Source organism: Symphalangus syndactylus, chromosome 10 (assembly GCF_028878055.3).
Source record: "Symphalangus syndactylus isolate Jambi chromosome 10, NHGRI_mSymSyn1-v2.1_pri, whole genome shotgun sequence".
NCBI lineage: Eukaryota > Metazoa > Chordata > Mammalia > Primates > Hylobatidae > Symphalangus > Symphalangus syndactylus.
In genome coordinates this window covers 37,834,045-37,861,861 of record NC_072432.2, presented here as the reverse complement: position 1 = coordinate 37,861,861, position 27,817 = coordinate 37,834,045, and the positions used below count along the sequence as shown (strand labels likewise).

At 35.0% G+C, this 27,817-nt stretch overlaps 1 protein-coding gene across 1 annotated transcript in view; it reads right to left on the bottom strand.

The window, feature by feature from the left end:
* The window catches only part of EMCN (endomucin), a 130,710-nt gene that overhangs the window by 48,852 nt on the left and 54,041 nt on the right, over positions 1-27,817 (bottom strand). Inside the window, exons 4-5 of the mRNA XM_055296910.2 lie at positions 23,506-23,622; positions 3,349-3,387 (exon numbers count right to left, since the gene is read on the bottom strand). Of these exons, the coding sequence (XP_055152885.2) occupies positions 3,349-3,387; positions 23,506-23,622 (156 nt within the window). The remainder of the gene's footprint in view (positions 1-3,348; positions 3,388-23,505; positions 23,623-27,817) is intronic.

Genomic DNA, 27,817 nt, shown 5'->3' with positions numbered 1-27,817 from the left:
GGAGGGCAGGGTGGCACAGCTCAAGCCAGGCCTTAATTCTTTGGGATGTGTTGTGCCACATCTGTCTGGCCCCAGAAATCATGTCCATATGGGTCAGTGGAGCCTCTGGATCCCTGCGGGGTGGGGTACTGCATCAGCTATGGCACTGTGGTGTGCAATTATTCTTGTGTGCAAAAGGCTCTGAATGCCTGTGGATAGTGTGCTGTCTTATCTGTGGTGCCAGGGCTGGGAGTTTACTGCTCTAGTGTGCCAGAAGTCCATGATCCTGGATGGTGGTGGTGGTGGGGTATTCTGCCTCTTCTATGGCATTAAGGGGCATGACTGCTCTCGTGTGCAGAAGACCTGAGGTCCCTGAGGGTTGGAGCGCCATTTCAGTTCAGCCCTGAGAGGAGGGTGCACAGTAACTGGAATGTGGGGAGTGGAGTAGCTCCATGGAACTTGGCCCTAGCGGGTAAGAAGTAGTAGCAGCTTGGCTGGCAGATGGTTTGCTATTATGTGGCTTGTTGCAGTGGTAAAAAAACATCAGGGATGGAGGGGTGCAATGCATACTCACCCTTGGAGCAGGATGCACTTGTTCCCAAGATTGTACAGGGCAGTAGCAGCATGAGCCATGAGGCAAGAGGAAGGGGCCGAGAAGAGGAGGGAGGGGCATAGCATCGGCTCCTTCTCTAGGGATAGCTCAGTATGTAGACTCTGGGGAGCTCCCTCAGCTGGCCTCAAACCCTATAAGGACTGCAGAAGTCTCTAGGTCAAAGACTGCGTGTATCCGTGGAGATGATGGAGGTTGTTGGAGTCCTCTTGCTTACCTTTTTCCTGCAGAAAGGGGTCTTTTCTGGTTTTGAGTTGATCCCAACTAGGGAAATGGGATAGCAGAGGCAAGGTGTTTCCTCCTGTTTCCTGTGTGGCCATCCTGTGTTTCAGTGGTCTACAGGATTTCTGCTGCTGTTCTCCAGAGCTTTCCTTTAGTTATTTTGATCAAGATGTAGTTGCTTATTCATTATTTTTAGTTTTTTTGTGGGAAGTGGGAAGAGCACTAGAAGCTTTTAGTTGGCCATCTTGCTGATGTCACCAACATGGATCTATTTTTGTTTTATAATGTTAAAATATTATATCTATGTACAATTGGTCATAATTTATATTTTATGTAGAATCCTTACTTATTTTTAATCCCCCAAAAAGGTTCTACATAAAATCATCATCAATTTCTGGACTCTTAATAATAGTTTTTGAAGTCGTTGTAAAAATGTAACTTTTCAAGGAAATTAAAACTAGCTGCATAATGTTAAAATATCAAATGTGAGAACTGTGTGTGATATATTCAAAGACTGAATCCATATTTGCTTATATTTATAGAAAGGAAACAGGACTAATAATTCTTTGGGCTATAATTTTGTGTCTACTTCTACCTAAAACAGAAATTGAATTATTTTTAATAATATGCCTGTCTTTAATCGCATGGATGAATATTTCACAAATTTTGTATTTTAACATCTTTGATGCCAAATACATAAAACTAAAGAAGTCTTTAATCTGAAAAAAAAAAAAAAAAAAAAAAACAGAAGTATAAAGAATAGCCTGTTAATAAATTTGTTAATTCATCTTTTGGGGGATGGTGATTCCTGATTTACTCTTTAGCTGCAATTCATATTTGAAGTTTGAATGTAAAAAAGTGGGGCTCAATTTTCTAGTGGCTTATAGGACCAGTCTCATTTCTTTCTAATCCACTATTCAAATAAATTTTTTGTCTCTTATTTGGCTTAGGAAAATTAGTTTACATAACTTGAAAAATAAAAAGAGCCTAAATGAGCTTTTATTCCACTAAAATCAATTAAACTTATAGCTGGCATTTTGTACATAAAATTTCTTTAAACAAAATGAAGGATCCTTCAGTCCCTCCTTAAAGAGAACTGACAATTTTGCCGCTTCCCAATTCTTCATCTCTGACTTCTCCTTGATAGTCAATCTATGAAGCAGAGGGAAAAAAATCTCTTCCCAGAATTGCATCAGTCTTCTCTAACTGGATGCATTGTATTTGTTTTGTTTTGCTTTTTTTCCTCTAGTGCCTGCCAATTTTTAGCCTATGAAGATGGAAATAATAAAAAATATGGTGATTAATGAATTAAAAAATGGTGATTAGTGGAGTAAAGGAAATTAATAATATAAACATAACTTCCTTAATAATGAGATATATGATACAGAAGAAGATAATTATTAAAAGTTAAAAGCATAATAATTTGATTCAAATTCCTTGAACACAAGAGGTAGAAGTTAGACTAAGGTGATTACTTAAAACATTTGCTGTGAAAATAGAGCACACATAATTTTTAGTGTCACCCATAATTTTTTTATTTTCCTAATTTTCAAAAAGTTTTATGAACCTATAGGTTTATTTCACATTTTTAGTTTATTTTCATTTTTAAAGTTTAATTTTAGTCTCAGGGATACATATGCAGGTTTGCTATATACGTAAACTCGTGTCATGGGGGGTTGTTGTACCAATTATTTTATCACCCAGGTATTAAGCCCAGTACCCAATAGTTATTCTTAATGCTCCTCTCCCTCCTCCTACCCTCCACCCTCAGGTAGACCCCAGTTTCTGTTGGTTCCTTCTTTGTGCTCATGAATTCTCATCATCTAGCTCCCACTTGTAAGTGAGAACATGAGGAATTTGGTTTTCTGTTCCCGTGTTAGTTTTCATTCAGTTTATATATATCAAAGATGACCAGCATTGAAAGTTTATGAGATTTGTAATTTGTATAAGTACCAGATAGGATGTAGAAAGATAAAAATCCCTCAGATAACTATGAATTCTAAACAGGAAGACTCAACATTGCCATTTTCCTGTGCCCAACGATCTTCAATTCCTGTTGCTCCATTATCCAAAACACATTCAGTCTAAAACTAAGGGTGGCAAATAACGAGCACTAATTGGAATGATAGCATTTTAGATTGTTAACTGTGGTTTCTAACGTCATCTTTTTGGATACTAAGACCAGATTTTGTTAGAAAGTAAGAGAAGACATTTTGTACTTCTGGGAGAGGTCCCGCTGACAACAGAAATCAAGAACAGTGGGGTTTCGAGGCAGAGGACAGAGGGCAATTTCACAGGCTTTATACATTCGCTAGAGCTGACTCCACTCACCTTAGTCACAGAACACTCAGACACGTCCTTATACGTTCTCCTGGTCTGCATTTTTTTAAACTCAAGTTTTTCTAAACATTTTATTTGTGATGTAATGTTTTCCCTTGTGCTATTTCTCCCTGCTACCAAACTGATTGGTGTAATTTGTTTTATTCTTGTGATTTTACCCATGAAAATATTAAGAGAGAGAGAAAAAAAGAGCTTACCTGATATGTCTGTTGTTTTAATTGAACTCTGAGTCTCAGCTTTAGAAGGAAAAAAAGAAAAAAAATCAATACAATTAAATGTTGAATATCAGATCTATTGTCACAATTGTTTCAAGTGGTAAATGAGTAGGAATTTTAGCTCATTTCTGATTCACTGTTTTCAAATCATAAAATCATGATTCTTCATGATTACAAGAAACTTCAGAGAAGGTTTTTAAGAAAAAGTGGTTCAACCAATTTTTCCTTTAAGGGCCAAATATTTTAGGTTTTGTGGGCCATAAATCTCTGTCATAACTATTCAACTCTGCCTTACACAGAGAAAGAAGCCATACACAATATCGAAAGAATGGGAATAACTGTGTGCCAATAAAACTTTATTTTGAAAAAGTCAAGGTATTTGATTTTGCCCGTGGGCCATAGTTTGCTGAGTCTTGCTTTATAGGATCTGGTATACCCTCACACTTTGAATATCCTGAGATAACACAGAAAACAAAAATCCTTCAGTAAGTGCTTAATGAATGTGGCAGCCATATGTTGTAATCCTACTAAGACATGGTGCATCTCATGACCTGGGGAAGAAGCAGCAAAATACAGACAGATACTTTTAAAAAATAAGAAATTATTTTATGATATAGTCCAGGAGAGCTTTCTGCAAGTAAAGTCACTTGAAAGAATTATAATCAAATTCTGACTGACAGCTTTGAAGAGAGTAGTGGTTCTCCCAGCACGCAGCTGGAGATCTAAGAACGGACAGACTGCCTCCTAAAGTGGGTCCCTCACCCCTGAGCAGCCTAACTGGGAGGCACCCCCCAGTAGGGACAGACTAACACCTCACTCGGCCGGGTACTGCTCTGAGACAAAACTTCCAGAGGAACTATCAGACAGCTGAATTTGTGGTCTCACGAAAATCCGCTGTTCTGCAGCCACCGCTGCTGACACCCAGCCAAACAGGGTCTGGAGTGGACCTCTAGTAAACTCCAACAGACCTGCAGCTGAGGGTCCTGTCTGGTAGAAGGAAAACTAACAAACAGGACATCCACACCAAAAACCCATCCGTGCATCACCATCACCAAAGACCAAACGTAGATAAAACCACAAAGATGGGGAAAAAACAGAGCAGAAAAACTGGAAACTCTAAAAAGCAGAGCACCTCTCCTCCTCTGGTTGCAAGAATCAATATCGTGAAAATGGCCATACTGCCCAAGGTAATTTATAGATTCAATGCCATACCCATCAAGCTACCAATGACTTTCTTCACAGAATTGGAAAAAACTACTTTAAAGTTCATATGGAACCAAAAAAGAGCCCGCATCGCCAAGTCAATCCTAAGCCAAAAGAACAAAGCTGGAGGCATCACACTACCTGACTTCAAACTATACTACTAGGCTACAGTAACCAAAACAGCATGGTACTGGTACCACAACAGAGACATAGATCAATGGAACAGAACAGAGCCCTCAGAAATGATGCCGCATATCTACAGCTATCTGATCTTTGACAAACCTGACAAAAACAAGAAATGGGGAAAGGATTCCCTATTTAATAAACGGTGCTGGGAAAACTGGCTAGCCATATGTAGAAAGCTGAACCTGGATCCCTTCCTTACACCTTATACAAAAATTAATTCAAGATGGATTAAAGACTTAAATGTTAGACCTAAAACCATTAAAATCCTACAAGAAAACCTAGGCAATACCATTCAGGACATAGGCGTGGGCAAGGACTTCATGTCTAAAACACCAAAAGCAATGGCAACAAAAGCCAAAATTGACAAATGGGATCTAATTAAACTAAAGAGCTTCTGCACAACAAAAGAAACTACCATCAGAGTGAACAGGCAACCTACAGAATGGGAGAAAATTTTTGCAACCTACTCATCTGACAGAGGGCTAATATCCAGAATCTACAATGAACTCAAACAAATTTACAAGAAAAAAACAACCCCATTAAAAAGTGGGCAAAGGACATGAACAGACACTTCTCAAAAGAAGACATTTATGCAGCCAAAAAACACATGAACAAATGCTCATCATCACTGGCCATCAGAGAAATGCAAATCAAAACCACAGTGAGATACCATCTCACACCAGTTAGAATGGCCATCATTAAAAAATCAGGAAACAACAGGTGCTGGAGAGGATGTGGAGAAATAGGAACACTTTTACACTGTTGGTGGGACTGTAAACTAGTTCAACCATTGTGGAAGTCAGTGTGGCAATTCCTCAGGGATCTAGAACTAGAAATACCATTTGACCCAGCCATCCCATTACTGGGTATATACCCAAAGGACTATAAATCATGCTGCTGTAAAGACACATGCACACGTATGTTTATTGCAGCACTCTTCACAATAGCAAAGAGTTGGAACCAACCCAAATGTCCAACAACGATAGACTGGATTAAGAAAATGTGGCATATATCCACCATGGAATACCATGCAGCCATAAAAAATGATGAGTTCGTGTCCTTTGTAGGGACATGGATGAAACTGGAAAACATCATTCTCAGTAAACTATCGCAAGGACAAAAAACCAAACACCGCATGTTCTCACTCATAGGTGGGAATTGAACAATGAGAACTCATGGACACAGGAAGGGGAACATCACACTCCGGGGACTGTTGTGGGGTGGGGGGAGGGGGGAGGGACAGCATTAGGAGATATACCTAATGCTAAATGACGAGTTAATGGGGGCAGGAAATCAACATGGCACATGGATACATATGTAACAAACCTGCACATTGTGCACATGTACCCTAAAACCTAAAGTATAAAAAAAAAAAAAAAAAAAGAAGTGAAGGAAGCTATCTGCAAAACTTTGAGGGGAAAGTGTTGCCAATAAAGGGTCTTGACTGCAAAAAAAAAAAAAAAGAATTATAATCAAAGATCACTTCAACACCTTTGAGTACATGCAGCATTTTCAAGATTTGGCACATGAAAAATACAGAAAATAACATTTTTAAAAGTCCACTTGCTTCCTTTGTATATTCACTTGACTTTCTACATCAGCATCTTAAATTTAACATGCCTCTAACAGAACGCTTGACTGTTATCCTGAAATCTGTCTCTTCCCTTGCTTTCTTGGTTCAATACGTGGTGCTATTTGTTTTCCAGTTGCACAAAACAAAACGTTAGTAGCCTGTCTTGAGTGGCTTATGTTTCTCACCCCTATCAGCTCTAGTTTCAAAATGTATTACAAATTGAAACATGTCCCACCACCTTTTCTGCTACTGTCCACCCAGCACCTGTATCTCTTCCCTGAGAACTTGCAATAGCTGCTTAGGAAAATCTTTTTCAATTTAAACTTCACTGCTCCAATGGCTCAGTACTGCTCCTCAAGTCATCTCCAACCATTCAGGCCTCGTTTCACTGTACTCCACCTCATGGCTTTGCTGTGGCACATTGAAGGCACAAGACCCTTTCTGCCTTGAAGCTTGCCTTCCTTCCTTCCTTCCTTCCTTCCTTCCTTCCTTCCTTCCTTCCTTCCTTCCTCCCTCCCTCCCTCCCTCCCTTCCCTCCCTCCCTCCCTCCCTCCCTCTTTCCTTCCTTCCTTCCTTCCTTCCTTCCTTCCTTCCTTCCTTCCTTCCTTCTCTTTCTGGCTTGCTTGCTTGCTTTCCGACTCTGCTCAGAAGTCGCTGTTCAGAGAAGTCTCCCCAACCACCTTCAGTAAATTGTTTCCACAGACCTTTTCACATCATTCCATCTCATTGCTTCATTCTTTCAACAGTACTTTTATTACTACCATGTATTTACTTTTGTCTTTGAAAAATTATTATTTTCTGTCAGAACGTAACTCCGTGGGGGCAGATTTCTTATCTTGTTCAGAGAAGTGATTCCAGTGCTTACCAGTAGAAACATATGGATAGAATGAATGACAGTAGAAAATAATAATATAAAAAACTAATTCTACCTACCTGACTTCAACTTTTAAAGAAAAATGAATACTTTATTTAAAATTTCCCAGTTGGATAATTATAGTTACTATTTGTAAGCAACTTTTATAATCAGTTTCATATCTTATTAGTTGATACCTATAAGGGAAATATTATATTTCCATTTTGCAGATCTGTAAACATTAGCTGAGAGTAGTAAAATTACTTTCTTAAGGAAAAAAACAGATATATAGGCCAGGTCTGTTAGCTCTAGTTTTCATCTTCTTTCAGTAAAATGGACAACTTTTCCTTCCACTAAACTGTTCCAAATAGAAAGCTATGTAATTAATTCCTACTTTTGATAACTAGTTAAAACACTTTTGAACATGGCATTATGCTGCATTTGGAAGATACAATTAAAATATCTATTAGCTGCAAGAGGGTTAGAATACAAGGGAAATCAAAATCCTTGTTCCTCTTATTATCAGGTCATAACTTTCTTGATAGACTTCACTGAGGAGACAAAACCTTCTGATTATCCTTTCTTTGAATTATTTTAGCCTTCGAAAATGTGTAATAGTTCTAGAGGAACATAATAAAAGAAATATAACTATACATTAAGGTATAGCTAAATCTTAATAAAACACATTACTTCAAAACCCTTCTATTGAGCAGTGTAAGAGGTTTGGACATTTATATATATAAATGAATACATTGATATTTTGAGGACAAAATTCTGTAAGTCTCAAATATTTAATCAAGTATAGAATATATTCCTTTTTCCCTGAAATCAAGAAGATATTTTAAAAATGATAAAGTGTTTTCATATAAATACAACTTTCAAATTTGGACTCAGTTCTGTGGATACAAAAGCTTAGTAAAGATGAGTGCTATGGAATATGGCTAAAGTTGTGAGAATTAATGAGTGAAGATGTTTTCAATTATTCCTGTTTGTTATTTATAACTTTCATGAAACAAGTGTTTTGAGAAAAGGCCAAGCTTTGATCTTAAAAGAATCTCAGAAAAGTCAAATAGCAAATTAGCAGTGTGCTTAGTTAACCATTCTCAAACTTAGATGTTTAGTAAGGACCCAAAACTTAGTCAAGGTGGTTGGCAACTTACAATCTCTTTGTTGAGTTTAATTTTTGAATATGAAATTGAAGTCTTATGAAATGTAAATGAATTTTGAAATGCTAATCACATTAATCCAAAGTTAAACTTTGCTCAAGCATTTAGTTTTTAAATCAGAAGTCTTGAACAGCAATACAACAAATAACTTTGCTAAATACTCTTATCTCACAAAGGATATTGCAGGATATTTTGAACTAACAGACTTATGCATAGAACATGATAATATCATTAACAGGTGCAAGAGAAAGAATATATACATCTATTCCCATATATAATTATCTACTGATTTGCTGTTGAATAATTTATTATGACCAATTCAAATTCTCTTCATCCTTTCTCCATATGGCATTGACTGAGTCATTAGACATGAGATTACTTCTCATCTGGCTAAGCCATGACTTGTGACTAAGACTTTATCATCCTGAGGAGTACTCTTTTATCTGCCTACATGAAATGCTATAAATTAATTAAATCGCATATGAGAAATGTTATAACTAAGTCCCAAAGTAAGTTTCATAGACAAATGGTGCAATTCACAAAATAAATATTGCAGCTGGGTGGGTAATTAGATAAATTAGTGTTTTCTAAAGTGTTGGATAGCCTTGTGTGAGAGATTCTGTAAGGTAGTACTGGAAAGCAGCATTAAATAAGATGGAAACATTTAATGAGAAAGTTGTTTCCTTTTCAACTTTCTTGCAGTTTACTTGGTTATTTTAATGAGAAAGTTCTAAAATTTTAATTGGATGCACATATATTGTTAATATCTAACATGTGCTTATCTTAATTTTTTTTTAAAGAACAAGCATGTCTCAAGCTCAGAGTCTCTAGCAAAGAACAAATTCTAGCTAGAATTTTATTTATTTATTTACATAGTAGTGATTTTTATAGCTATTGTTTATTTATGCCAAGCAAAACTGGCTTTTCATTTATGGTAGTTTATTTTTCAAACAAATTTAAGAATAAGAAGTGCATGGATTTAAAGAAAAACACTAACTAAATAATAGCACAGATGATATACATCTCTAGCAACACTCATGAAGTTGTGGGAAATATCAGGGTAAAATCTAGTAGAGGTCCTTGATGATATGAACGTGTAGAATTTGAATCAGCATTTAGAGGAAGGAGGAGGAAAGAAGGAATAAAAAATACACAAATGAGGGGACAAATGAAAAATACACACGTTCAAGAAAAAATCAGACACAATGGGCAAGAGGACCACCCTGGTTAGAATTGCAGGTTTATATTTATTCATTCAGTCAGTATCTTGTCTTGTATTTATTGAACACCTACTCGTCAAGTGCATGATGCACCTAATTAGAAGCTAGTTGTTTTCTAATTCCTTAGATGTAGATACTTTGTGTAAAATAGTTGTCATGAGATCAAGTGTGGTATAGTGAAAGGTGTACAGGGTTTGGGGCAAGAAAAACAGGGTTTTAATCTTTTAAATTTAATCTTGGCCAAGTCATTTAGTGTTTCTAAACTTGTTTCCTTATTTGTGGAATTGGTATCATATATACTTACTTTGCCTGGCTTTTATGAGAATTACTATGACTAAAAAAATAGCTAACATGTGTTGTGTTTTTGTGTGTGTGTTTATTTCTTTATATTATTTATCTCCCTTAATCTTCACTAAGATCCTGTGAAAGTATAATCCTATTTTAATTATTTTACAGATGAAGAAACTGAGGCACCGAGAAGTTAAGTAGTGGATTAAAGACCATACAGCACAAATAAATAGTTGTGCTATTTTTTTAACATAAGGAATCAGACATCATAATCACTATTTATAACCAATAAGCTAACTTACTCTTGGCATGACTGAAGTGCCAAATTTTTATTTTATGAAGGGTATGATGCCTTGAAGAAGAAAGACCTGGGTGTTGGTCACTCTCATGTCCAGCTAGTGGCTTATCTAACATGCGTACTTGGTTATTATAAAATTATCTTTGCTTTTTGTATAAAAATAAACTCCATGTTAAACTAAGATAAATTAGGCAAAAGGAAATACATTTGATAACCAATTTATTATATATAAATGTTATCAATTCCTACTTAATAGTGTACTGGTTGATTATAAATGTTATTAAGAAAAGCCAGATTATCTTTTCAGGCTTCAAATCTCTAATATTGTATTCACTGTGGTAGAAGAAACTCTTTACTTGGCAAAACCGTTAAAGGTGTTTCTATCCAAGTACTTGCTTTAGTAGGGTTCTATATTGGAGTTCTGCACATCCCAATTTATCATCTATCTATAATCTTATTCTGCATTCTTGCCTCAGCCAAGTTACAATTCAGTAAAGGGAAAAAGAGTAATAGTCCCTCCTTCCCTGCCAATCCCTTACAGTGTACAAGATATCTCCTTTAAAATCTGGTTATAGATACCAGAATGACTAAGTTACCAGGAAGAAATGCGTATGTATTGTTTTCTTCCCTCCATCTCTTCTTCTTTCCTTTCTCTTCTATCCTCAGAAACCAAGAGGATATGCAGGTAGCACCACGCTACCTGACTTCAAAATATACTGCAAGGCTACAGTAACCAAAACAGCATGGTACTGGTACCAAAACAGAGATATAGATCAATGGAACAGAACAGAGCCCTCAGAAATAATGCCACATATCTACAACTATCTGATCTTTGACAAACCTGACAAAAACAAGAAATGGGGAAAAGATTCCCTATTTAATAAATGGTGCTGGGAAAACTGGCTAGCCATATGTAGAAAGCTGAAACTGGATCCCTTCCTTACATCTTATACAAAAATTAATTCAAGGTGGATTAAAGACTTACATGTTAGACCTAAAACCATAAAAACCCTAGAAGAAAACCTAGGCAACACCATTCAGGACATAGGCATGGGCAAGGACTTCATGTCTAAAATACCAAAAGCAATGACAACAAAAGCCAAAATTGACAAATGGGATCTAATTAAACTAAAGAGCTTCTGCACAGCAAAAGAAACTACCATCAGAGTGAACAGGCAACCTACAGAATGGGAGAAAATTTTTGCAACCTACTCATCTGACAAAGGGCTAATATCCAGAATCTACAATGAACTCAAACAAATTTACAAGAAAAAAGCAAACGACCCCATCAAAAAGTGGGTGAAGGATATGAATAGACACTTCTCAAAAGAAGACATTTATGCAGCCAAAAAGCACATGAAAAAATGTTAATCATCACTGGCCATCAGAGAATCAGCAAATCAAAACCACAATGAGATACCATCTCACACCAGTTAGAATGGCCATCATCAAAAAGTCAGGAAACAACAGGTGCTGGAGAGGATGTGGAGAAATAGGAACACTTTTACACTGTTGGTGGGACTGTAAACTAGTTCAACCATTGTGGAAGTCGGTGTGGCAATTCCTCAGGGATCTAGAACTAGAAATACCATTTGACCTAGCCATCCCAGTACTGGGTATGTACCCAAGGGATTATAAATCATGCTGCTATAAAGACACATGCACACGTATGTTTATTGCAGCACTATTCACAATAGCAAAGACTTGGAACCAACCCAAATGCCCAACAACGGTAGACTGGATTAAGAAAATGTGGCACATATACACCATGGAATGCTATGCAGCCATAAAAGTTGATGAGTTCATGTCCTTTGTAGGGACATGGATGAAGCTGGAAACCATCATTCTCAGCAAACTATCGCAAGGACAAAAACACCAAACACCGCATGTTCTCACTCATAGGTGGGAATTGAACAATGAGAACACATGGACACAGGAAGGGGAACATCACATACCAGGGACTGTTGTGGGGTCAGCGGACGGGGGAGGGATAGCATTAGGAGATATACCTAATGCTAAATGATGAGTTAATGGGTACAGCACACCAACATGGCACATGTATACATATGTAACAAACCTGCACGTTGTGCACATGTACCCTAAAACTTAAAGTATAATAATAAAAAATAAAAATTAAAAAAGAGTTAATGAGTATGTCATGTTTTCAAGCCATTAGCAAAAAAAAAAAAAAGAGAGCTCAGGAAGAGAAAAAGATTTGCAGTTTTACAAGGAAGTTTTACACTCAATCCCTCCACAGTTTAACTATTAAAGGGTGGGGACCTTTGTTATTGACAATTGACACTACCTTTGAAGCACCCCTCAGTGCCCACCAAGGTAGCTCTGCATATAGTCAATGATAAATGTATGGATTATGAAACCTAGGTATAGTGAGGGCTAATGCAAGGACCTGGTCTGTGGTTAGTTAAATGGTGACTCCCTGACCCCCTGCTCCCAAAAGGTAGGCGAACCTGGAACCTGTGATCTTATTTTTTTTAGCAAGAATATAAAACTGATATAGATCTTCAAGATACTGTGAGATTTCTATTCTAAGTAATCTAAACACAAAAGTCACTATCCTCTTTTGCTAAGCATACAATTTCTTTTTCTGCGGAATGTGTTTTGGGTGAGAATACCAGATAACTGTCACCAATGATGTCAAAGTATAGATCTTTCTATAAATACTAATTAAACATTTGGTGTCTTGTACTTTCTTTAAAAAAGTCAAGGTCCAAATAACTCTCTTTATCCCTGATAAAACTCCTTCCTTTGAAACCTCTGATATTATTGTAGTCCCTTCAACTTTCTTTTAATTAGTTTTACCAAAGTATAGCTTTTCCTGTCTTTTGTTTTTAATAAATTTATACTTAAAGTGGGTTTTCTGAATACTGCACGTATTTGGGAAGAGGTTATGCTTTTTATCCAGTTTAACAATCTTATCTTTATAAATAAAATGTTAAAGCCATTTTATTTTGTGATAATTTATTATAATTGATTTTAAGTACACAATCTGATTGTAAAAATTTTCCATCTGTTCTGTTTCTTTTTTTCTTGTTTATTGCCTTCTTTTGGATTGAGTCTTTTTTTAAGATTTTATCTATCTCCATTATTGATTTTACAACAGTATATTTATAACCTTTCTCTCATTTTGGCATTTGTGCCATTGTTATACATTTTGTTTCTACATATGTCTTAAACCTTCCATACATTTTTGTTATTTTATCTTTAAACAATAAATTGTCTTTTGAAGAGACTAAAAATGAGATAAAAGTCTTTCATAGTTGCTCACATATTTACCATTTCTAGTGTTCTTCATGCCTTTATTTAAATTGAAATTTCCATCTGGTACCATATTTTTCTGTTCCTGAATGTCTTTACTGATATGAATTTCGCAGCTTTTATATGTCTGAAAAAATATTTACAGAATTCTAGGGTGAAAAGTTTTTTTTTTTTTTTGCTTCCAGTACTAAAAATGTTGTTTCATTGTTTTTTGGCATGCATTGTTCCTGATGAGTCTCTGCTGTAATTTTTATCATTGTTCTTCTCTATTTAATGTGTCATTTTTTTCAACAGCTTCTTTCAAGATTTTCTCTTTATCTCTGGTTTTCCATGATTTGATTATGATGTGCTTTGGTGTAGTTTTCTTCCTGTTTCTTCAACTTGGGGCTCATTAAGTTACCTGAATCTATGGGTTTATAATTTTATACGCTTGGATTATCTTCCCTTTTGTTCTTTTTTTCTTTTCTTTTTTTTTTTTTTTTTTCTTGAGACAGGGTTTCACTCTGCCACCCAGGCTGGAGTGCAGTGGCATAATCATGGCTCACTGAATTCTCGATCTCCCTGGCTCAATCAATCTTCCTGCCTCAGCCTCCCAAGTAGCTGGGAGTACAGGTGCCTGCCACTATGCCTGTCTAATTTTTGTATTTTTTGTAAAAACAGGGTTTCACAATGTTGTCCAGGCTAGTCTCAAACTCCTGGGCTAAAGCGATTTGCCCACTTTGGACTCTCAAGTGTTGGAACTACTTTGGGGTGGGTGAGACACCACACCTGGCCTTTCTTCAAATACCTTTTCTGTCCATCCTTCTCACATCTTCTTCTGAAATTATATGTATCTTAGGCCCCTGGGTTGTCCCACACCTCACTGATGTTTTATTCTTATTTTTCTGGTCTTTCTTCTCTCCAGTTTATCTAGTTTCTATTGTTATGCATTCATGTTGAAAAACCCAAAATATTAGTTTTTGTTGATCCACTTTATAGTACATTTGCTTTCCAATTCATTAATTCCTACTCATATTTTTATTGTTTTCTTCCTTCAATTTTGGAGGGTTTCTTATTTATTTTTTCTGCCTTATTGAGATGGTTGTTCCAGTAATTAAGTTTGAACCATTCTTTTTCCTGCCTAATATATGCATTTTAGAGCTATAAATTTTACCGTAAGATTGGCTGTAATTATATTGCCATTTTTGGTACTGCATATTTTTATTATCATTCAATTCAAACTTTTTGCTGATTGTCATTATCATTACTTCTTTGACACATAAGTTACTGTAGTTTAAAATTTATCAGCATAGAGTTATCTTTTAGTTTTTTTTGTTTAGATTAATTCCTCTTTGATCAAGAGACACACTCTGTATCATTTAAAACCTGTTGAGACTTGCTTTATGACACAGGCTATGATCTATGATAGTAATGAATTCTTATCTACTTGAAAATAGTTCACTTTCTGTAGTTGAGATAGATCACTTTCTGTAGTTGAGGTGCAGTGTTCCACATATTTCCATTAAATTAAGTTTGTTAATCATACTGATTTATGCTACTTCAATACCTATATTTTGTCAACTAATGAGAAAGGTATATAAAAATTTTCACTAGAATTGTGGATTTGTGTTTTTTACTAAATTTTTGCTTTATATATTTTCATGCTATATGATAATGTAAAATTTTTAACTTGTTTTATTTTCCTGGAAAATTAAATATTTTAGTATTATGAAATGTTCCTATTTATTTCTATTTAGATTTTTTGCCTTAAATTCTACTTTTTCTGATATAGATGTATTTTTTTCAGGGTATATCACTTTTCACTCTTTTAAATTTGACTGTTGTATGTCTTTTTTAAGCAACATATAGTTTGGTTTTGTATGTGTGTGTGTGTGTGTGTGATTATTAGGGTTTTCCATTAATAAGATCATGTCATCTGAGAACAAAGATCATTTTACTACTTCCTTCCCTATATGACTGCTTTTAATTTCTTTTTCTTTCCTGATGGCTCTGAATAGAACTTCCAGTACTATATTCAATAGAAGTGATGCTTTGCTTTGTTCTTGATCTTAGAGGAAAGGCTTTCAACTTTGTACTGTTGACTATAAAGTTACTTGTGGACTTTTCATATATGAACTTTATTATTTGGGGCAATTTTTTAAAATTTATAGTTTATTGAGCATTTTTATCCCAAAAGGATGTTGAATTTTGTCAAATGCTTTTCTGCACCAATTGAGATAATCATGTGGCTATTGACCTTCACTCTGTTAATGTGGTATATTACATTGATTGATTTTTCTGTGTTGAACCATCCTGCATTCCACAAATCAATGCCACTTGAAACACGATGTCCAATCCTCTTAATGTGTTATTGAATTTGGCTTGCTAATATTTTGTTGAGAGTATTTGCATCAATATTCATTAAGAATATTAGTCTGCAGTGTTCTTTTCTTGTAGTTTTTGTGTATGATTTTGATATCTGCCTAATTTTAGCCTCATAGAATGATTTGAAAGTGTTCCTGGCCAGGTGTGGTGGCTCACACCGGTAATCCCAGGACTTTGGGAGGCTGAGGTGGGTGGATCATGAGATCAGGACTGCAAGACCAGCCTGGCCAAGATGGTGAAACCCCATCTCTACTAAAAATACAAAAATTACCTGGGCATGCTAGTGGGTGCCTGTAATCCCAGCTACTCAGCAGGCTGATGCAGAGAATTGCTTGGACCTGGGAGGTGGAGTTTGCAGTGAGCCGAAACTGTGCCACTGCACTCCAGCCTGGGCAACAGGGCAAGACCCTGTCAAAAAAAAAAAAAAAAAGTGTTTCCTTCTCTTTATTTTTTTATAAGAGTTTGAGGAGGATTGGTGTTAATTCTTCTTTAATTTTTGGTGGAATGCTTTAGTGAGGCCATCTGGACCTTAGCTTTTCTTTGTTGGGAGGTTTATTTTATGTCATTATTTTATTTTATTTTATTTTTAGGGCTGTTTTAATTGCTAGGCTCTTTTGATAACAGTATCTGGGGCCTAAAATATTTCCAAGGGCCTAGTGAAATCTTTGAGATCTCAAACACGGAATTATTGCCTCCATTATACAAAAAAAATCAGCAAAATCTAAATTAATAAATGATTCCCTAATGTGTCTACAAAATGCATACAACCTTTAAATCCATTAAGGTCTGAAACAGTTCTGATCCCAAGCACTTTGAATAAGAGATATTCAACTTGTATCACTTTTATAACTTTAGATACATTTTTATAAGTTTTTATAACTTTTATAATTTTATAACTTATAATCTATAAGTTTAATTAACATAGGATGTGGGGGCAATTCAATGTTTGAGAAGGGGGACCTAAAGTCAGAAGGCCTAAAGCTAACAAAGGCCTTAAAACCGCCTGCACTCCAACAACAAACATACTCTATCTTCTTTTCAATTGACCTTCACTCACGGTTTTCCTTTTCCCAAAATGACTCCTCCCTTCTTTGCAGCTGGTGCTTACTCCTCAAAACTTATTCAGTACTAGACAAGAAACTCTGTCTCCTCAGAAGGCTCCATCTTTTGTGGTTTGAAACTTCCTTTATCATGTTCTGTCTTGATGGTAAAACCTCATAAACATTTAGCCTTCCCCTGGGTGCTAGAGGCTCTGTTCAGCATGGAGAGAGGTTCTTTGCCCTGAAAGATTTCACTGTTGAGCTAGAGAAGCAGGCAAATCCACAAGAAAAAAAAAATCAGTATCAAACTGACTTTCCAGTGGATGGCAAGTCTTCTCTGGCTTTCTCTTTCTTGAGAATTACATGAATTTGTAGGACTTCTTTTATTTAGTTTATTAAGCTGGACAACTCCTCCTAGCTGGAGCCATTGCCCTCAGATGCTCTCACTCTCTCTCTCATCTCTAGACAGAGAGACAGACAGAGAGGTTGTTTTCTAATATTTTCAGTATATGAAAATATTTTGTGTGTGTACACCATATATATACATATGGTGTACAACGTGATGTTTTGATATATATATGTATCGTGGAATGATTAAATCAAGCTGATTAACATATAATCTCACATACTTATTAGTTTCTTTGTGATCAGAACATTTAAAATCTACTCTCTTAGTAATTTTCAAGTAGAAAATACATTATTATTAATTATAGACACTAGGTTGTAAAATAGGTCTCCAGAAGGTACTCCTCCTGTCTAACTGAAACTTTGTATAATTTGACCAACATCTTCTCATTCCCACCCTACCCAACTCCCCACCTCCAGCCTCTAGTAACTACCATTCTACTCTCTCTCTATGAGTTCATGAGTACATGTTTAGATTCCACATGTAAGGGAAAACTTGCAATATTTGTCTTCCTGTGCCAGACTTATTTCAGTTAGCATAATGACCTCTAAGTTTATCCATGCTGTCGCAAATGACAGGTTTTCCTTTTTTTTTCCAGGCAAAATAGTATCCCATTGTGTATATATACCACATTTTCTTTACCTCTTCATCTATTAATGGACACTTAGGTTGATCCCATATCTTGTTTATTGTGAATATTGCTGTGATGAGCATGAGAATTAAATATCCCTTGAACACACTAATTTTATTTCCTTGGATATGTACTGAGAAGTGGGATTACTGGATCATATGATAGCTATATTTTTAATTTTGTGGGAATCTCCAACAGTTTTCCACAATGGCTACACTATTTTATATTTCCATCAACAGAATACAAGATTTCTCTTTTCTCTATATCTTTGACAGCACTTTTTATCCCTTGTCTTTTTGATAACGACCATTCTAACAGGTATGAGGTGATAACTCATAGTGGTTTTAATTTGCATTTCCTTGATGATTAGTAATGTTGGGCATATTTTCATATGTCTGTTGGCCATTTGTATGTCTTTTTTTTGTGAAATGTCCATTCAAGTCCTTGGCCCATTTTAAAATTGGGTTATTTGTTTCCTTGCTATTAAATTGTTTGAGTTCCTTATATATTTTGTATGTTAACCTCTTAACATTTGTATGGTTTGCAAATATTTTCTTCTATTTTATAGGTGTATTAGTCTGTTCTCACACTTGTAATAAAGACATACCTGAGACTGGGTAATTTATAAAATAAAGAGGTTTACTTGAATCACAGTTCCACATGGCTGGGAAGGCCTCACAATCATGGCTGAAGGCTAATGAGGAGCAAAGTCATGTCTTACATGATGGCAGGCAAGAGAGCTTGTGCAGGGGAACTGCCTTTTATAAAACCATCAGGTCTCATGAAACTTATTCACTGTCACAAGAATAGTATGGGAAAGACCTGCCCTCATGATTCAGTTACCTCCCACCAGGTCCCTCCCATGACATGTGGAAATTATGGGAGCTACAATTCAAGTGAGATTTGAGTGGGGACACAGCCAAACCATTATCAATAGGTTATCTCTTTACCCTGTTGATTGTTTCCTTTTCTGCACTGAAGCCTTTTCATTTGATACAATCTCATTTGTCTAATTATGCTTTTGTTGCCTTTGCTTTTGATGTTATATCTGAAAAATCATTGCACAGACTAATGTCAAGAAGCATTTCTCCTAGGTTTTCTTCTAGTAGTTTTACAATTTAGGTCTTTTGAAAATGTAAATAATATATCATTGCCCTGCTCTCAACTCTCCATCACATTGTGTATCCAATTAGAATAAAATTCACTGTCCTTACCATGGCCTATGTAGCCCTGTCTGGACTGACCCCTTCTTCCCGCTCTAATGGCATGTGCTATCTTTTCTTCCCTTCATTCCTTCCAGTCAACCACAGATGACTCCTCTTTATTCAAACAACTTAAATCTACCCACATATCAGCACCTGTGCACTTTGTATTTCCTCTTTTAATTCTCTTTCCCAGATATCCATATGTTCACTTCTTGACTTTATTTAGTTCTCTTTCCAAATGGCACTTGTTCAGAGATGGATTCTTTGAACACCTTATGAAAATTGGCACTACCATCATCACTTGCTTTTTTTTACTGTTTTATTATTATTTAGAGTATCACTGATATTGAATTATTAATATTTAACTTATTTATCTTTTTCATCCACTAGAAGGTAAATTTCATGATAGCATGGTCTGTCTAATATACAACGATTTATCACAATCCAGAATAGTGCCAGGTACATAGATAATCCACTGAACGATTTTTAGTACATAAGATAATTTTTAATTCAAAAAGCCCACATTTTTTAAATAATAAAGTCAGAGCACTAGATTAATGAGTCCTATCTTAAAAATTCTAGGATTCTAGAAATTGTTTCCTTTTAAATAGGAAAAATACACACCACTCTAAAAGAATGGGAAAAGATTAGAGAGAAATGTTTTGAGTATGATCTTCTTTTTGGATCTGAATTCCAACTTTCTAGGGAATAAAGCAATAAATCTCACTAACTCTTCTACTCTAAATTAAACCTGTACTTGTTTTCATCTTGAGATGAAATACCCACAATGTACTTGTCTGATATTTCCTATCCAAGGAACCATTGCCCAGATGTTTAAGAGGGAGCTGAATCTTCAGCTGTTCAACATTTAACCAACAGTAGATTGTTTTGTTTTCTCTATCTCTCTGTCCTGTATCCATTAATCCTAAAAGTGTTTATGTGTGATGGGCTGAAAGGGAGTGGTGCTCTGCTAACTAGGAATCTGGGAGAGGTCCTGGTTTCATCACTTGGCAAATGGAAATGTGCGCAAACGTGTATCAAGTAGGGTCCATGTTGGGCAATAAGCAACTTGAGAAAAGAGAGGGATCTAGGGAATAATGGCTGACCCAGAAATAAGTATAATAATAAATTCTAAAAAGTTTTGTATAAAACTTTTTTGTTAAATAACAAAAGCAATGGACAACAGTAAATACGCTTATTTCATTATCCTGCTTTCCAGAATGTTTCATTTCTTAAGAAAATGGCTTTGACGTGTTTTTTTAAACTACTTAGAAGAAAGCCATTTTAAACTGAGTTTAGAAGCTAAATCAATACAACAGTCCCCAGAACTGAGATGCAGAGAGCATTCTACTTCATGAATTGAAGTGGAATTAAAAGTCTTAACTGACTCATGGGCTGACCACATACTTCTGAAATGTACTAGGTTTAATAAATCACAGTCCCTGAATGACATTTCCTTCCTCACAAGTCACTGAATGGGTATTTAGTGCAGGATATAAATTATTTGAGTTTAATTTTCCAGAAGCTGCTATACACTTTGCAGATATATATATATATATATATATATATATATATATATATATATATATATATATATAGTAGTTTTATTTTTATTTTATAGGGGCCATCATATTATAGGTAGATGAATTTTGGTTTCCTAAAGGTGCCTTTTAGATATATATTACTTACAAAATAGGTTCTACTTATCGGAAACCAAACCACTACTACACGAAAATGTTATTCACATGAAGAAGAGATGAGTCTGCTCTTCAAATTCCTCTACGGGGTGACTGTCCCATTAAAATGAAGTATTAGTTTACAATTATGGCGTGAAATTAGACTCCTTCTAGGCAAACTTCTGTATGTTGTGCTTGAAATGATTACAATAAAAAAGAGAATTTATGTTTCTGAAGTTTCTAGACAAGAGTAGGTCTTGGACAGCCACAATTTCTACTTGCCATCTCTTTCTACCTTAGAGATTTCCCAAGAAAAGACTTAGATACTATGAGTCATCTGTAGCTATTTCTTATTAAGGACTATGGATACACCAAAAAATGCATCCATTACTGATATTCCTAACTCTTCCAGTCAAGTGTGTTTACTATACATAGAAATTACATATATTCTGGAGTCCAGAATGTGAGAAGTACCTGTTGTGAGGAAACTGGAACTGGAAAGCTGTCAGAAATTATGGGACTTCTAGCTTCTACTTCTCTCTCTGCCTCACAAGAACAATTTAATTTTGCTCACAGGGTATTCCCATCTCCCAACATACTCTCCATTCCTTTCTGTCAGTTTGTTTACTCATAATAACTGCTTCTGGATGCCATAGGTATGCATATGAATTACCATGACTACCGCAGACTCCCACTACTAAACTTCGCAGCTTCAATTCCCATAGCTAACTCCTTCTGTTTCTTTGTTGGGTTTTCTAGTTCAGACTACTCAGAAAGAAAATTTGACTGGCTAATCTCATCATTTTCTTTCCTTCTGTTTTTCAACAAAGCTTTATAAAAATATGATTTACACACCATTAAATGTACTCATTTTAAGAATACAAGTAATAATTTTTAGTAAATTTGCAGAGTTGTGCAACCATCACCATAATCTAGTTGTAGAACAGGCTCCATCCAATGAAAAACTCCTGTGAGCTTATTTAGAGTCAATCCCCACTCCCATCTCCAGCTGCAGGCAACCACTTATCTGCTTTCTGTCCCTATAAAATGTCTTTTCTGCATATTTAGTGTAAGTGGAATCATACCACATGTTATGTTTTGTGTATGGCTTCTTTCATTGAGTATAATGTTTTTGAGGTTCATACTTGATTACAATAGCTTTAGAATAAGTTTTGAAATTGGGTTGTGTCCTCCAACTTTGTTCTTTTTCAAAAGTGTTTTGACTATTCCAGGTCCTTTTTATTTCTGTACAAACCTAGGGTCATCTTATCAATTTCTTTAAAAAAACTGGGATTCCGGTAGGGATTGCATTAAATATATTAATCAATTATTGATCAACTTGGAGAGAATTATCATTTAAAATATTGAGGTTTCTAATCTATAAACATGTAATGTATCTTTAGATATTTAATTTCTCACCAAAATAGTTTGTAGTTTAGTGTATAAATCTTGCACTTCTATTGTTAAATTTATTTCTACATATTTTATACTTTTTGATGCTATTGAAAATGGAATTATTTTCTTTATTTTGGATTGCCACTGTTAACATATAAAAATATAATTTATTTTTATATATTTTATATCCTGTGCTACAAACCGCTCTTTAGTGGTTTCAGTTTTATAGTAAATTCTTTGAATTTTCTACGTAGATAATTATGCAGTCTGCTAATAAAAAATGCTTTATTTCTTCCTTTTCAATCTAAATGTATCTATGTATTATCCATTGTTGAATTGTACTATCTAAATCCTCTGGCTATAATGTTGAATAAAACTGATAAGAACAGACATCTTTGGTATGTTCCAGATCTTAAGGGGAAAACATTAAGTCTTTCATTATTAGGTATGATGTTAGCTGTAGGCTTTTTGTATATGCCCTTTATCAAGTTGAGGAAGTTTCATTATATTTCTAGCTTATTGAGAGTTTTTAATACAAGTGAATGTTAGATTTTGTTGAATGCTCTTTCTACATTACTGATTTTACTAATATGTTGTATTACTTTCTTTGGTTTTCATATGTTAAATGAATCTTGCATTTCTGGGATAAATCTGACTTGTTCATATTTTATATTCCTTTTTACTTGTTACTGATTTTTTTGCAATATTTTATCGAGGATATTTGCATCTATGTCTAAGAGCCATATTGGTCTGTAGTTTTCTTTACTTGCTTTTTCTTTTCATTCCTTTCTTGCTTTGGTGTCAGGGTAACATTAGCCTCAGATAATTATTTGTGCAGTGTTTTCCCCTCCTTTACTTTTTAAAAGAGTTTGGGAAGAGTTGGTATGGTTTATTTCTGAAATGCTTTATAGAATTGACAATTGAAGCCATCTTGGCTTGGGGTTTTCTTCATAGGAATATTTTTAGATCCTATTTCAATTTCTTTAATCATTGTAGGTTTCTTCAGATTTCCATATCTTCTTGAGTCAGTTTTAGCAATTTATTTCTTTCTAACAATTTTTTCATTTCATCTAAGTTGTCTAATTTGTTGGCTGAGCTGTCCTTTTAGTGCCAGGTAATATCACAGATTACTGCCCAGTCTTGCATTAATCTTCCTTGTGACCCATTCATTTGTGGCTGCAGTGGGATAGGGTGTCACTGTAAAAGATGAGGCTGCCAAACGATTGTTCTATTGGGTAGAGATTAAGAGACAATTTAAGCAGGGCATAATTCCTTGGCAGTTGTATGCTGGAAAACATTCTGAAACTAGTTTTATGCAACACACTAGTTTAACACTTCAGCACAAATCCTCATACTTACTCTTGGGTTTGGAACTTTGTAATGTTGAAACAGCATTTGGAAGTGTAACACTTGCTACTGTTGTGTTTGAAATGATGGACTCATTCTCCCTGACATGAGTGGTTGTGACTTTCAATCCTGTAAAAAGAATGAACAGTCATCAGGAGTATAACAAATCACCAGATCATCTTATTAATATTCATATTAATATCCAACTAAAACTTAAAGATTAATTTCTAGAAGTCTTCTGACCAAGCCTTAGAAGTCCAGCATTTTAACATTCACCTTTTGGTGATATAATTAATTACTTTAAAGAATGTGGAGGGACATTAACTTTCTTGTGTACATGCTGTAGCTTATCTCACTTGATTGTCATGGTAATCTTATGAATTAAGTAATCATGTTGATGATTATTTTATATATAAGACTCAGAGGAATTAAGTAATTTCCCCACAGTCACATAACTTGTAATAGGAGAGAACCATGACCTGAATTCAAGCCTTTCTGATGCAAAAGTTAATCACTCAGCTACCCTGGGAAAAGAAAGGTAAGGATGTGGTAGTAATTAAGTATGGCACTATTGTTCTCATGCCACTTGGGAAAATATTTTCAAGCAGGTGGAATAGTCAGGGGATGAGGGATAATTGGACATAAATGGAATACACTTTTAATTATACTTAGTTCATTTTTTAAAAAAAAAGAAAAATTTACAACAAAAATATAGCTGAGCTTTTCAAAGATAACATTGGAATTAGATGACTTGAAACAACTTATGTTTGCCCATGTATTCTGAAAAAAATCGATGCTCTTCAGTTTTTTCAGTCTAGTATGGAAACATTGGACCAGTGAAGAAAATGCAGACATGCCGTTTACTGCATGCTTGGTGTTAGCTAGATGTGATGCTAGTTGGAGATGAGGGGAAAGCAGTTTAGTAGATCTCTAACACAGAGTAGAATGGAGCAAGAATTGCTGGTGCTTTCTAGAAGTGCGGCAACTTCGTTTCTATGTCAACAAGCATCTACTGTGTAATACAAATCCTTAGTGCAGTTGAGGAAGTCATCCTGAAGAAAGGGATCATTTGCAAGAAGACTTCATAGACAGTAGATAAATATATTTTCCTTCAGGTAAAAAGCCTTTGGGAATTAGTGTGCAAACAAAATGAAATAAATTCAAATGTAGTCTACAGTGTTAATCCTGCATATGAGAGAGAATGAGTGGAAATAGCCACACATTCCAGAGGTATCACGAAGTGTTAAATTGGGAGGAAAATATGTGAAGTAGAGATAATGCCTTATTACAGCAAGAAAGCAGAAATTGGTATTCGTGTTAGCATGGAAGTGGGACAGGTCACCCAAGGTGCAGAAACTCAACATTTGAGGATGGAGGAACTCCTGGGGGTAAAGATTTTGCTTCCCACTGGAATTCCAGCATATGTTTGGGAAAGATCAGAACGGGAGTTTCTCTTCAGAAATCTTTGGAGAAGAATTCTTCAGCTGAGCTAAAATTGGAAAGCATGCAAAAACTATCCTGAAGGCCTAAGGAGTTCCCTAGTATCAAGCAGACTCAACAGTCTTGGTGGAGGGAAAGAGTATATATAGCTAAGAAAGATGTGGAGGGCTGCCAGATTGGAAATATGCAAAGAAAGGAGAAAAATAATGGAATAGCTGGGAATGCAATGCCAAAGATTTTGCTCAGAGAATTGCCTATTATAAATGTGGAATATATTTCACAAATGAGAATTAGAGCCTACACTCAATGTAGGACAGGTTGTCAATTATACCACATGAAGTAGGGCTTGGAGCAAATCTTGAATGTTTAAGGTAGATCAAAATATTTTAAAATATTCATGGTAAACTCAAACTGAATAGAATAAAAGATGCTGCCACAGCCACAAATTTTTAAACTTTACTAATATACAGAAATGCTTCAAATCCTAGTCTCAGGAGAGAAGAATCTATGCATGGCTGACTAACATTTATTACGATATGAGAATCATAGTCATATTAACATCTTTTTGAGAAAATTTTTCCGGTTGTATTTATAGTTAACACATAGTTTATTCCAAACTACTGCCAATGAGTAATTCACACCTTCAGAGAAAAAGTAGATCAATCTTAAAGCTGGTGTTTAAATCTAAATACTTTCTACTTTCCCCTACAAAACAGTATGTACCTACGTTCATCTACGGTTATGAATTGCACTATAATCCTAGGCAATAGTGCATGCATTAGGTTTCACAAACATAATTTTTCTGGAGAAATATTAATTTATTAGAGAATTGCATCAAGATACATTGGTTTACATTTATGACTTGTGTTTTTGAGATTCACATCTGTTTAAATTGTAGCCTTTTGTATAGGTGGGACACATTAAAGACAAAACATAATGAATTTATCCATATTTGAATTGGAAAAAATAAGAATTTAACACAAGAGATGCTTGAGGGAGTCGTATCAGTACCGGATTGTAAACGGAGAAAAGAAACCTTGATTCCAAGCATGTCCTTAGGTGAAAACCACTGCGTAGGGCTGAGAGGAATGTGAGGGAGAGGGTCTGTTTTATAATGATCTTGGAATTGTTAACGTGAAATTTATTTTGTATATTTTGAGGAATTAAGTTTATTGAGGAAAACAATAAATCAGGACATTAACTATATTAGGAATCTAATGTGTAGTTGCCAATTAACATGAAGGGATGATTTGTGGTCATGGATTTTAATTTTATAGGGAGGGAGACTGGCAGCTTTATTCCTTTGGAATTACATAATTTGAATTACAGCATTGTTTTATCTGATGCCCATAGGAAAAATGTCTGACCACTTTGTCTTAAGAAATAGAATAAAAGGTAAGAGACTTTTGACAAAGTTAGCATTTACTAAAATACAGGCTGTAGACTACTAGTACTGTGGTATATTTGGTTTTACATGAATAAAAGAGCCTCTTAAAATATTTAGGAATAAATTTAATCAAGGAAATAAAAGAGCTGCACACTGAAAACTATAAATCATTAATAAAAAACTAAAGAATTCACAAATAAATGAAAAGATATCCTATGTTCATGGATTAAAATAATTAATATTAAAATGTCCATATTACCCAAAACAATATATAGATTTTTTAAAATCCCTATCAAAATTCACATTATTGTTTACAGAAGTAGAAAAAAAATAATTTGTATGGAACCACAAAAGATCCTGAATAGCAAAACAATCTTGAGAAAGAAAAATAAAAGTAGAGGCATCACACTTCCTAATTATTTAAAATTATATCGCAAAGTTACAGTAATCCAAACAGTATAATACTGGCATGAAAACAGACACATAGACCAGTGGAAGAAAATAAAGAGTCCAGATATAAATCTAAACATATATGGTCAATTAATTTTCAACAAGGGCACCAAGAGGTTACTATAAGGAAAGGATAGTCTCTTCAATAAATTGCACCCAGGAAACTGTGCTACCACATGCAAAAGAATGAAATTGGACCCTTATTTGACACAACACACAAAAATCAACTCTAAATGGATAAAAGACCTAAATGTAATACCTGAAATCATAAACCTCCAGAAGAGAAGATGGGGGCAAATCTCCTTCACATTGGCCTCGGCAATTATTTCTAGATATTACATCAAAAGCTCAGGCTATGGTCTCAGCAATTATTTTTGGATATTACATCAAAAGCTCAGGCTACAAAAGCAAAAGTAAATAAATGGGACTATATCAAACTAAAAAACCTAGTGCACAGTAAAGGAAACAATTAGCAAAATGAAAAAGCAGCTTACAAATTGAGATAAATAATTTGTAAATTATATATCTGATAAGGAGTTAATAGTCAAAGTTTATAAAATAAGCATTTAATTTGTCTTTAATCTATCTTGAGTTAATTTTTGTATATGGTGTAAAGAAGGGGTCCAGTTTTAATCTTCTGCATACAGCTAGCCAATTATTCCAGCTTCATTTATTGAACAGGGAGTCCTTTCCCCATTGTTTGTTTTTGGCAGCTTTGTTGAAGATTAGATAGTGTAGGTATGTGGCCTTATTTCTGGGTTCTCTATTCTGTTCCATTGGTCTATGGTTACTGTAGCTCAGTAGTATAGTTTGAAGTCAGGTAACATAATGCCTCTAGCTTTGTTCTTATTGCTTAGGATTTCCTTGGCTATTTGGGCTCTTTTTTGGTTCCATATGAATTTTTAAATCGTTTTTTTCCAGTTCTGTGAAGATTTTCAATGTTAGTTTAATAGACAATACCATTTAGGACATAACCATGGACAAAGATTTCATGATGAAGACACCAGAAATAGTTGCAACAAAAGCAAAAATTGACAAATGGGATTG